General features: G+C 37.5%; 1 protein-coding gene across 1 annotated transcript in view; it reads right to left on the bottom strand.

Moving 5' to 3' along the window:
- Positions 1-13,106, bottom strand: part of APPBP2 (amyloid beta precursor protein binding protein 2) — a 58,041-nt gene that overhangs the window by 13,047 nt on the left and 31,888 nt on the right. The window contains exons 5-8 of the mRNA XM_036120984.2: positions 5,727-5,895; positions 1,712-1,801; positions 275-342; positions 89-194 (exon numbers count right to left, since the gene is read on the bottom strand). Of these exons, the coding sequence (XP_035976877.1) occupies positions 89-194; positions 275-342; positions 1,712-1,801; positions 5,727-5,895 (433 nt within the window). The remainder of the gene's footprint in view (positions 1-88; positions 195-274; positions 343-1,711; positions 1,802-5,726; positions 5,896-13,106) is intronic.

Here is a 13,106-nt window from a genome sequence, read left to right on the forward strand (position 1 = left end):
CTTAGAGAGTGGGTTATACACCGCAAACAAATACAGATCAGCAAGTCAATTCAGGTTGAAAGAAAAAAAGCGTTAACTGTTAACATACCTGATAAATTGCAACAGACTGACAGATATTATCTACATTGAGTAAGTAGAACCCATAATCTAGCAGTGTATCAGAATATTTTGGGTGTTTGGATCCAAAATGATCCCTATAAAAAGATATAAAACTATTAGGATATAAAGTAGAGAGAGACAATTGGAAATAGTATTTTTAGTAACAATCACCTACCGTGCCAAATACACTGCATGTTTAATTAACTGTTCTGCTTTCTTAAATTCACGTTTTACAACACAAGCCTAAGGATAAAGTGAAAAATTATTAAATAACTCTCAAATAGTTAATTAGTGTGCTAAACTAAGTACAGATTATACAGTCAGACTATCATGGTCAAAAAAAAAAAAAAAAAAAATCCTCAAACATAAATTTAAGGGTTCTATTTGTAATTTCTTCCCTTCCAAGTATTCGAAAATTCTATTATAAACACATCTGTACATATCCTGGGAAATAATAAAGTTTAAAATTTTGACATTCTTGCCCAATACAAACCTGTTATAACAGAGTTACCCTACAAAGCTGGTATACTCCCATCATTCCAGATTATATCATAAGTAAATGGGGGAAGGGTTCAACATAGTATTTTCTCAGCTACTTATTTATATCCTAGTTCTAGAGTGGCTTAAGTATCTTGTAGTCTTCATCTGTTAGTTTTAAAATGCACAGAATTTCAAGTTTTCCTATTCTTAAAATATTTTGATTCATGAAAACAGCCAGTAGTTTTCAAACTCTTAAATATTATCTGCATATAAATATACAAATCTTACACATAATTAAACTGTCTTTATATTAAATGGTATATCCAATGTTTGAAATTAATTAAAAACATATTAGTATCTCTCTTCTAGCTCTGATAATAATCTGAACAGTTATGCTATGTACTTGTCTAAAATAACTTATCTAGTAAGTTTCACAGAAATCTTAGACTCTTATAAATCTATAATTTTCGAATCTTTCTTCTAATTAAAATTTCCATAATTAAAACCAACCAAAATGAAATATTCAAAATCAAAAAAACTCTGCGTAGAAAGAACATATTTGACAAGCACATCAATGTTTTAAAGCCTCAGTACACCAAACCAGCAATTTAAAAATAAATGGCTTCAGAGAGTGAATGCATTTATCTATAGAATAAGAAGAAACTAAAGGGAAAATCAAGTGTCACCCAGCAGCTCAAGAACAGGAATCTGTGACACTGTGAGGCTGCAATACTATCACTCAAAGATTTAATACTAGGCTAGCCTTTAGGAGAAAAACGACCAAAATCCACACAATTGTGGCATGAGGAATTCAGGCTGCTGGAAAGGTTAAGAAAAACAAAAGCAAACTCAAGCTAGAATAGCACCAAAATACTGCCTCAATCTGTAGTTCAGTAAGCTGAGTTATCAAAATGATATTTTTCATGGGTTTTCTGGGTATAGAAAAATTAGCTCAATTCTATATGTAGATTTCTAAATCTGATTTCTACAACTGAGCAGAGAAACTCAGAAAATAGACCTTGTTAGTCCATGGAGTACGCAGTATCTAACTTGTTAAATAACAGGTTAATTAAGACAAATTTAAAGCTTGCTAAATCCTGTAATACATTAATAATTTTAACATTATATTCACCTTAGAAGCTTGTCTTAAAACATCCACCACAACTTTGACTGGTAAGCCCACTGTGATTTCTTTCATTGCCTCGATGCACCATTTGTAAGCCTAAAAAAATATTTAAAGAGCAAAAACTGATAAATCAAATTGACAGTATTTAATGAAATGACTGTGTATCTTTCTCTCAAACTTTCAAGTACCTGAATAAGAATACACACAAAGTATTTACACTTACAATTTTCTGAGACTAAGTTTTCTTGAAAGTGTAAGTTTGCTATACTTTCTTTGAATAACTGACACACAGGAAATCAGGGGCATGTTCTCTCTTGCCCACAAGCCTTTGCATATACTGTTCCCTCTGCCTTATATATACATTCCTCTTTCCTGAACTAAATCCATATAACTTATTTTCCAGGTTTCAGCCCTAGATTAGGCTTCCTGTACTTTCTTCCCCTACTGTAACGCTTATTATTTTGTATCTTAATTGCCTGTTTGAGTGCTTACTTTGTGAGAGTTATTGTTCTAAGCACTTTATGTGCAGTAACACTTTTAATTGACACACCAGTCCTATGAGATGCATACTATTACGGAAAACTGAGGTGCAGAGAGGTTAAGTACCAGGTAATGTGCTAACACCTAGGTATCTACTGGGAAATAAAACATAGTATGTCCTTCCTCTCCTAGTGCTTAGTGGCAGAAGAAAAAAAAAAAGGAAAACAAATTACTTTGGACAGTAAGAACTACTTCAAAGAAATAAAACATAGGGGCGCCTGGGTGGCTCAGTCGGTTAAGCATCTGCCTTTGGTTTAGGTCATGATCCCAGGGTCCTGGGATCAAGCCCCGCATTGGGCTCCCTGCTCAGTGGGGAGCCTGCTTCTCTCTCTCCCACTGCTCTCTCTCTCTCTCTCTGTCAAATAAATAAATAAATAAATCTTAAAAAAAAAAATACCATAAAAGAATCATAAAGAATGGGGGAGGGGAAAGGAAAAATTAGAAAATATTAAAAAACAAACATTTGTTTTCCTCTGCAAGCTTCCTTCTCTTCCATTCCACCTAAAATATTCAGAAGAAATTTTGACGTAAAAATGAAATGTATGTGATTTAGGCCAAAAAACCTGGTTTGTTTTTAAGATGTTAAATAAGCAGATTTTGTTCCAAAGTAGTAAGTTAAAATCTTTAGAACTGTAGTAGACTGTAATACTTCTTTAAAATATTTACTTCCTTGGGGAAGGATATACTTCCCTTCCACATCAAAGATGACAGTGGTCAAGTGATTTCCTTTGGTCAATTAAAAAATTAATTGAAATATGAAAGTGAAATGAGCAATTTCTGGGAAAAAGCTCTAAGAGCAAGCAGTACTTCCTCATGATGTTTTTGCCTCTACTCTAAGGCTGGTAATGTTTTAGACAGAGGATGCTCCATCACATGGGGTTTTGATCAAAGTGTAAACAGAATGTTAAGCAGAGCCACAGGCATCCCAAGACAGGATGTAGCATGAGTAAGAAATAAACTTATTTTTCCATGTCACTGCTATTTTGTCAGCATAGCCTAGGCCATGTTAATATCAAAATATGGTGCTAATTCATCAAACTATATCCTCAATATTTGTGTACTTTTCTGTAGCTATCAACGACAAACTTATTTATATATTTTATTTATTTATTTATTTATTTAAAGATTTATTTGACAGAGAGACACAGCGAGAGAGGGAACACAAGCAGGGGAAGTGGGAGAAGGAGAAGCAGGCTTCCCGCTGAGCAGAGAGCCCGATGTGGGGCCCGAACACAGGCCCCTGGGATCATGACCTGAGCCAAAGGCAGATGCTTAACGACTGAGCCACCCAGGCGCCCCAATTTATATATATTTTTAAAAGATTTTACTTGTCAGAGAGAGCACAAGCAGAGGGAGTGGCAGGCAGAGGGAGAAGCAGGCTTCCTGCTCAGCAGGGAGCCCGATGCGGGGCTCGATCCCAGGACCCTGGGATCATGACCTGAGCCGAAGGCAGTTGTTAAGATGCTTAACAACTGAGCCACCCAGGCATCCTAAAACTTATCTATATTTAAAATAAACTATCTGGGGTGCCTGGCTGGCTCAGTTGCTAGAGCATGTGACTCCTGATCTTGGGGTCATGAGTTCAAGCGCCACACTACTAGGCACAGAGCTTACTTTAAAAAAAAAAAGGGGGGGGGGGCGCCTGAGTGGCTCAGATGGTTAAGCGTCTGCCTTCGGCTCAGGTCATGATCCCAGGGTCCTGGGATCGAGCCCCACATCGGGCTCCTGGCTCAGCGAGGAGCCTGCTTCTCCCTCTCCCTCTGCCTCTCTCCCTGCTCATGCTTTCTCTCTCTCTCTCTATCTCTGTGTCTCAAATGAATAAATAAAATCTTTAAAAAAAAAAAAAAGGTGAGTTCTATGCATAAATATATAAAGATGGTGGGGTACCTGAGTAACTTTTAAGGTTGGCATTTCTAATACTCAAACTGTTGTATATCGCACTTTCATTTCCAGTAAAGTCAGCTATCCACACAAAGGCCTTCTGTGAATGGGATTCTTTGTTCTTGGTGTGTGAAAATAAAAGAGGTTGAGTTCTGTATCTGGGATGATAAGCTATGGAACAACCGCTGCACAGAAGGAGCAGCAAAACAATCCATCAACAGAACTAATTCAGCAGACATAGGAATTCATCCTCAAAAATAACCAGAAGAACATACCTAACACCCCCCCTAAGAAACTGTAGGCATGTTGATAAGGATTTTAGATTTTTACATATAGATTTGATGCCTTCTTATATGGATATTAAGGATGATCCTAGCATCAGAGTTGCACAACATCACTTTATAATCATTCTAGGATTTTCGAGTTTTACCTCTAATTATAATTTTCCTTTAAATATGGAATATTAATGAGGCAAAAATCAAGATAGGGATAATTATAAAATATGAAAGCTAAATGACAGCTATGTGGCAACATAAAATAATTATGATATTCTTCCATAAAGAAAACAACCAAGTAAAGGAGTTAAACAGACATAGTTCACTTCTCAACTATATATTCATTAGCACTGAAGCATGAAATTAATAGCATAAAGACAGGAGTGAAGCTATCTTTCTTGTAAGGCAGAAGCAGGAGCAAAACAATGCAAAAGAGTATAAATAAAATCTAGCTTCCCATTAAAAGGAATGCCTTCAAGTTCTGAGAGTTCACCCAGAGCTACACATCCAATAAAAAAGCATCTATTAAGGGTTCATTTGACAGAACATACCCATGAAAATAATTTAGATATATATTAGGTCAAATTAAAAGAAAAAAAAAAAACAGGCCATAAACCATACATGTGTATGTTTAAAATACATCTCATGGTATACTCTTTTTGCCTCATTTTAAATATTCCATTACAAATGTGTAGTGCTGTAAGTAAACCTGACATGTGAGAATAAGATCTATTAAGACAAATAGATTATACGATTTCTCCTTTTTTAATATTTTTTTATTTTTATTTTTTTAAAGATTTTATTTATTTGACAGAGAGAGAGACAGCAAGAGAGGGAACACAAGCAGGGGGAGTGGGAGAGGGAGAAGCAGGCCTCCCGCTGAGCAGGGAGCCCCACATGGGGCTTGATCCCACCATGACCTGAGCTGAAGGCAGATGCTTAACGACTGAGCCACCCAAGTGCCCCCCCTTTTTTTTAAATTGAGGTACAGTTGACACACAATGTTATAGTAGTTTCAGGTGTAGAACAGAGTGATTAGACAATTTTATACATTATGCTATGCTCACCACAGTAAGTGTAGTTACCATCTGTCACCATACAACATTATTACAATATTATTGACTATATTCCCTATGTTGTACTTTTCATCACTATGACTTACTTTGTAACTGGACGCTTTCGACCTCTTAATAGCCTTTACCTACTTCATCCATCACTCCCTGCTCAGGTTGCTCTGTTTGTTTTTTTTGTTTATCTGTTTGTTTTGATTTTACCCTCTGTTTATAGCTACTTGATCACAATAAAATGCACTTCAAAATACTCACCTCATCATAGTGACTTTTTGCAAAGAGTAGTGCACACAGTTCTCCATACAGTGCAGCTTTGTTTGCTTGCTGGCCATGTTTTGAAAGTTTATCCATATATGTCTGAGCTAACTTAAATGTTTCTTCACCCAAGTGATATTTGCAGTTTCCATTTCGCACATGAAGCAACCTGCAAAAGCAGAAATAACATTCCTCTATTTTTGATATTTCCACCATGGTCCTCTTACAGATCACTACTTAGTACCCAAATGAGTTAAGGAAACTAGATGCAAAAAGTAAGGTAGCACTGGAGAATAATGATCTGGCCCAAACCGAGACTGACTAAAACACATAAAGAGTATATGCTCTTTCCAGAAAGCTACCCATGATTAATCTCACCCAACTCTGATTCTTTTTCTTCTTTATTTTGTATACTTTGTGCACTCAGTATGTGCTACATCTAATAGTTAACTTTTTGTTCCAGATCCAAAAGTAATGCAGTCTCAGCATAAAAAATTTAGAAAACGATGAAAAAGGGCACCTGGGTGGCTCAGTCATTAAGCGTCTGCCTTCAGCTCAGGTCATGATCCCAGGGTCCTGGGATCGAGCCCCACATTGGGCTCCCTGCTCAGCGAGGAGCCTGCTTCTCCCTCTCCCTCTGCCGCTTTCCCTGCTTGTGCTCTCTCTAATAAATAAATAAAATCTTAAAAAAAAAAAAAGCAGAGATTAGGAAGATTTTATAGGGCCTTGCCAGTCTGGGCAAGAAATTTTGGTTGTAATAGTGAGGTATGACTTATCCCCTACAACAACACTAAAAGAATTTCCTGAGATGTTCTGGATCTGCTCTGCTCAATCTGGTAGCCACTAGTCACAAGTGGCTACTGAGTATCTCAGATGTGCCTAGTGTGACTGAGGACTGTTTTAATTTTTAACTTTATAGTCATATATGGTTGATGGCTACCATACTGGACAGTGCAACTCTAGAAGGACTGCTCTGCCTACACTGTGGAAAATGGATTATAGGGGAGCCTGGGTGGCTCAGGTGGTTAAGCAGCTGCCTTCAGCTCAGGTCATGATCCCAGGGTCCTGGGATCAAGTCCCGCGTCAGGCTTCCTGCTCAGTGAGGAGCTTGCTTCTCCCTCTTTGTGCCCTCTCTCTCTCTCGCTGGTTCTCTCTCAAATAAAAATCTTAAAAAAAAAAAAAAAGAAAGAAAGAAAATGGATTACAATAAAGCCAAGAGTGGAAGCAAGGCAATCAGGACAGAGGTATTACAATAATCCAGAAGAAAAAAAAGACCCTGAGAAAAAAGGATAGGTATTAGAAATACAGAGTTGATAGTTACCCAACTGGTTCAACAGGAAAAGGTTAAACTCAAGCATAGGTTGTAAATTCACAGAATGAAAAGAATAGTAGTCACCTCTCATTTCTACAATACTAAGAATTGCATTTCCAACAACATTCACTGTAGATATTCCTCCTAAAAATAAATTTCTAGAAATTATTTAATAATTGGCATATGATGGGATAGCAAACTAAGTATTTTAAGTCAGAAAAGCACAGCTGGTTACTTTCTCCAGTCTGTGCTGTCTATTGAAACAAAAGGGCAAATTAAACATATGGAGACTCTTCAGGGTCTGTATATCCATCTGGGCTGACACGGAGCAGGATGAAGGATCCAAGAAACTTTTGGTCCAACTAAGGATCTAATTTTGTGTTAATACTCAGCCTAATGAAAAGGCAGGTTCTCAAGGTTCTCCAAATGTGGTTCTCCAATGTAAGCACAGTATTTTATTATTTTTAAAAAAGATTTAAAAAAAAATTTTTTTTTAAAGATTTTATTTATTTTTTGAGAGAGAGTGAGAGTGAGCACGAGAGGGGAGAGGGTCAGAGGGAGAAGCAGACTCCCTGCCAAGCAGGGAGCCCAATGTGGGACCTGATTCCGGGACTCGAGGATCATGACCTGAGCCGAAGGCAGTTAAGTTTAACCACTGAGCCACCCAGGCGCCCCAAAAAAGATTTTATTTTTAAGAGCAGTTTTAGGGGTGCCTGGGTGCTCAGTCAGTTAAGTATCTGACTTTGGCTCAGGTCATGATCCCGGGATCCTGGGATCGAGCCCTGTGTGGGGCTCCCCACTCAGCAGGGAGTCTGCTTGTCCCTCTACCCCCATACCCCCCGGCTCGTGCTTTCTTTCTCTCTCAAATAAATAAACAAAATCTTTAAAAAAAAAAAAGCAATTTTAGGTTCACAGTAAAACTGAGAAGGTACAAAGATTTCTCATATACCCTCTTTCCCATAGTACGTTATTTTTAAAATACAATCACATCTACTTGATTGAGAGCTATTGTCAAAAATAATTACATTTAATTGGCTAAATGAGTCATTGTTTGAATGGCAAATATACAAATTTTTTTAAAGATTTTATTTTTAAGTAATCTCTACACCCAAAGTGGGGCTCAAACTCACAACCCTGAGATCAAGAGTTGCATGCTCTACTGACTGAGCCAGCCAGGCACCCCTACAAGTTTAAAAGTCATTAGTTTATGAATATATTCACTGTAAGACTAAGCAAGATGACTAGTTAGATCCTCATCGGACACAACAAAAATAAATACATTAAAAGTAAATGTGAAGGGGGGCGCCTGGGTGGCTCAGTCATTAAGCGTCTGCCTTCAGCTCAGGTCATGATCCTAGGGTCCTGGGATGGAGTCCCACGTCGGGCTGGCTCCCTGCTCAGCAGGAAGCCTGCTTCTCCCTCTCCCCACCCCGCCGCTTGTGTTTCCTCTCTCGCTGTCTCTGTCAAATAAATAAATAAAATAAAAATCTTAAAAAAAAAGTAAACGTGAAGGAAAAGAATCTCTCTCCTGCTTACAAGAGTATGTCTCTAAGAACTATTTAAGAATTTTGGAAATAGCGGCGCCTGGGTGGCTCAGTCGTTAAGTGTCTGCCTTTGGCTCAGGTCATGATCCCAGGGTCCTGGGATCAAGCCGTGCATCGGGCTCCCTGCTCTGTGGGAAGCCTGCTTCTCCCTCTCCCACTCCCCCTGCTTGTGTTCCCTCTCTCGCTGTGTCTCTCTGTCAAATAAAATTAAAAAGAAGTCTCTTATAAAAAAAAAGAATTTTGGAAATAAATGATAGACTATAAAGGGAGGGTTGAATAATAAAGACTGTTATATATTCTTTTTTATTGTGGTGAAATATGTAACATAAAATTTGCCATATTAACTACTTTAAGCATACAATTCAGTGCCATTATATTCACCACGTTGTGCAACCATCACCACCGTCTACTTCCGAAACTTTTTCATCACTCCAAAAAATAAACACTCTGTAACAAGCAATCGCTTCCCATTCTCATCCCAGCTGCACCATTTTACACTTCCATTAGCAAAGATCCCAATTTCTCCGCATTCTTGATAACACTTTTTTTTTTCTTTAATTTCAGCCATCCTGGTATGTGTAAAGTGGTATCTCATGTTTGATTTTCATTTCCCTAATGAAAAATGATGCTGAACATCTTTTCATGTGCTTATTAGCTGTTTTATCCTCTTTTTTAGACAAATGTGTACTCAAGTCCTTTACCCATTTTTTAATCAGGTTGTTTGTTGTTGTTGAGTTGTAGTGCTTCATACATTCTGGATAATAGACCCTTATCTGATATATGATCTGCAAATATTTTCTCCAATTCTCCAATTCCACTTTCTTGATAACATCCTTTGATGCACGTAGTTTTTTATTTTGATGAAATCCAACTGACCTGTGAACAGAGATGGTTTTACTTCTTTCTTTCCAATATGGATGCCTTTTTTCTTTTTCTTGTCTAATTTCTTTAGTTAGAACTTTCAGGACAATGTTGGGTAATAGTAGTAGTGAAAGCAGGCATCCTTGGTCTTGTTCTTGATCTTCGGGACAAGGCTTTCAGTCTTTCACCATGGAGTATGATGTCAGCTGTGGGCTCTTCATAAGTGCTATCATGCTGAGGAACTCTTCTGTTCCCAGTTTTCTGAATGTTCGATTACGAAAAGGTGTTGCATTTTGTCAAATGTCTTTTGTGTCTATTGAGAGGATTGTGTTTTTTTCCTGCTTTTTAAAATTTTTATTTTTTAAATATTTAATTCATTTATTTGTGAGACAGAGAGAGAGTGTGCGCACAAGCAGGGAGAGGGGCAGGCAGAGGGAGAAGCAGGCTCCCCGATGAGCAAGGAACCCTCTGAGGGGCTCAATCCCAGGACTCTGGGATCATGACCTGAGGCATGATGCTTAACTGACTAAGCCACCCAGGCATCCCTCCTTCCTTTTAATGTGGCTTATTGGCTTCACTGACTTTATGTTAATCATCGCTGCATTCCTGGAATAAATCCCAATTAGTCATAGTGTATAATCCTTTTATATGCTATTAGTCTGATTTGCTCGTATTTTGTTGAGAATTTTTACATCTGTATTCATAGAGGATATTAGCCTGTAATTTTCTTTTCTTTTTTCTGACTTTGGTATCAGGGCAATGCTGGCCTCACAAAATGAGTTAGGAAGTGTTCCTTCCTCCTTAATTTTCTGGAAGACTTTGAGAAGGTCTCGTGTTAATTCTTTAAATGTTTGGTAGCATTCACTTAATGAGATCTTCTGGTCCTGGAGTTTTCTTTGTTGGAAGGTTTTTTTGTTTTGTTTTGTTTTTAAAGTAGGCTCCATGAACACTGTGAAGCCCAATGTGGGGCTCTAACCCTGAGATCAAGACCCTGAGCTGAAATCAAGAGTTGGCCACTTAACCAGCTGAGCCATCCAGGTGCCCCATGTTGGAAGGTTTTTGATTACTGATTCAATCTCTACTTGTTACAGGTTTGTTGAGATTTTCTTGGGCAATTTAAGCAATTTGTTCATTTCTAGGAATTTGTCTATTTCAGCTACATTATCTAATCTGTTGGCATACAGCTGTAGATAGGGTTCTCTTATGATTCTATTTCTGGAAGGTTGGTAGTGATACCTTGACTTCTATTTCTGATTTTAGTCATTTGCATCTTTTTTTTTTCTCCCCCAGTCTAGTGTGGTTTTAATTTTAAGTGTGGGAGCAGAGCATTGTGAAATGCTGCAGATACTGCTGGCTCCCTAACTAACAGCCATTTTCCCCACCTCATGCTTTGGTGCAGAACCCTGATTTTGTTTAGGCACTGACCCCTTTCTCATAGGATTCAAGAATAAATCATGAGTAGTTTAAGCCAATCACAGTGTAGTGGTCCTACTCTGTTTGCCAGTGATTGATTCAGAAGTCACCAAATGACCTAGCTCTGGCCAATGAGACTCCGAGATAGGCAGGCTGGTTGGGTCCTGAGAAAGGTTCCCTGTCATTAAAGATAAAATATGGAGCTTGGAAAGGAAGTCTTTCTTCTGCTGGACAATATGAAATCTGCATGTGATATTTCAAACCATGGCAGCATTCTTACAACCACTTGGGAGCTGGTCAAAGTCAAAACCAGCACCGAGGACAGAAAAGCAGATATAGGGAAAAAATTTAGTTCCTTGATAACCTATATGAATTCTGAATCAACCTACCCTGGGGCACTTAACATTGTATTAATTATCTTTTTATCAAATTCTGTGTGTTTTGGGGGTATACTGCTTATATAGATAGCTGCTATCTTATTTGCTATACAAGGGGTTTACAACCTTTTTAGTGGACTTATTTTATTAGCAATATCCCTTTTGTATCACTGATGGTTTTTAGTGTATGTGCTGCCGAAGCGATACTGTTTAGGGGTATTTTAACAATATATAGCTGGATTTCATTTTTTAACCCTCTTGGTAGATACCACCTTTACATAGAGGAACTGAACCCATTTACATGTATTGTGATGATAGTTATATTTTGTTTTAAGCTTTTCATATTATTTTTCATTTGTCATTAGTTAGCTTTTTTTCATTTATCATACTTAGTTATTTCCTCTCTTCTCTTTGTTTTTATCTAGTTTGGACAATTTTCCAATCATTCTTACCCCTACTCCCACTACCCTAATTTAAAATGTCTATCATATTTTTCCATTATATAAGTCATTATGTATCTAACCCTAGCACTGATAATGTTTGAACATTAAATGATAGACATTCCTAATCCACTCACCGAGACCTTTATAACACCTTCTTGTACCACTACATTTTCTCAAATGTTTATTTTTTTTTTAAAAGATTTTATTTATTTAATTGACAGAGAGAGAGACACACAGCGAGAGAGGGAACACAAGCAGGGGGAGTGGGAGAGGGAGAAGCAGGCTTCCCGCTTAGCAGGGAGCCCGATGTGGGACTCGATCCCAGGACCCTGGGATCATGACCTGAGCCGAAGGCAGTTGCTTAACCAACTGAGCCACCCAGGCGCCCTCAAATGTTTATTTTTAAAAGGCTATCATATATGCCCAATATAAAGCAACCTGAATATAGTAACAAGAGCCTCCATTTTCTACCCAAAAAGGTTTTTTTTGGCTAACTTGAATATATCAAGTTTTAGGGATATATAGGATAACATTTTTAAACTTATAATATTTAAATCATCTTTATGTTATGTTATATATACCTACCTAAAATCTAAATTAAATTTTTAAAAATTTAAAAAATTTTTAAATTTTTTCTCCTTGCAATTTATGAAATAATATTATCCAAACTATCCACATACATCTAAAAACATTTACCTTCATCATCACCATAACTAGTTTTTGAGTCATCTAACAGTTTTTCAGAATGAAATGTTTTTACTTGTTTGAAAATCAGCACTTTTTGAGTCTGGTATGATGTTGCCAGAAATTTTATCCAAAGTACCATAACCATTTGCAAAGCATTAAAATTGCTGGGCTTTTCTGACCCACCTAAGGCAAGTAGATATCCACAATCTCCACAACCAAACCACTTAGTGCATCCCGTTTTAAAGCAGTATTTAAAAAGGCAGTTAAGGGGCGCCTGGCTGGCTCAGCTGGAAGAGCATGCAACTTGATCTCAGCTGATCTTGGGGTCATGAGTTCGAACCCCGCATTGGGTATAGAGATTATGAAAATACCATAAACTTTAAAAAGGCAGTTAATAGAAATATCTAACATAACTGTTAAGATTATGACCTCCAGAATAATTCTGAATGTGTTAAATCCCGTTACTCCCTCAAAATGAAAACTCTGCCAGGTGGTCTCTGTGAGCCTCCTGACACTGGCACTGGCTGAGTTTTCAGGCTAACATTTCTTTCCCAAACAGTACTGTGTTGTTCAAAATGATACACTTAAAAGAACATCACATTACATGAGGGGCTTTGGAAGGCAACTCTCTTTACTAAAGGTTCATTTTCAGGGGAAAAAAAAAATCTTACCTGACATTTTATAGTATGTGGTAACTGAGAATTTCTGTTTTGTGTTATTTCTAAAATCTCCCTTTCATTTCC

This window comes from Halichoerus grypus, chromosome 2 (assembly GCF_964656455.1).
Source record: "Halichoerus grypus chromosome 2, mHalGry1.hap1.1, whole genome shotgun sequence".
NCBI classification, from domain to species: Eukaryota; Metazoa; Chordata; class Mammalia; order Carnivora; family Phocidae; genus Halichoerus; species Halichoerus grypus.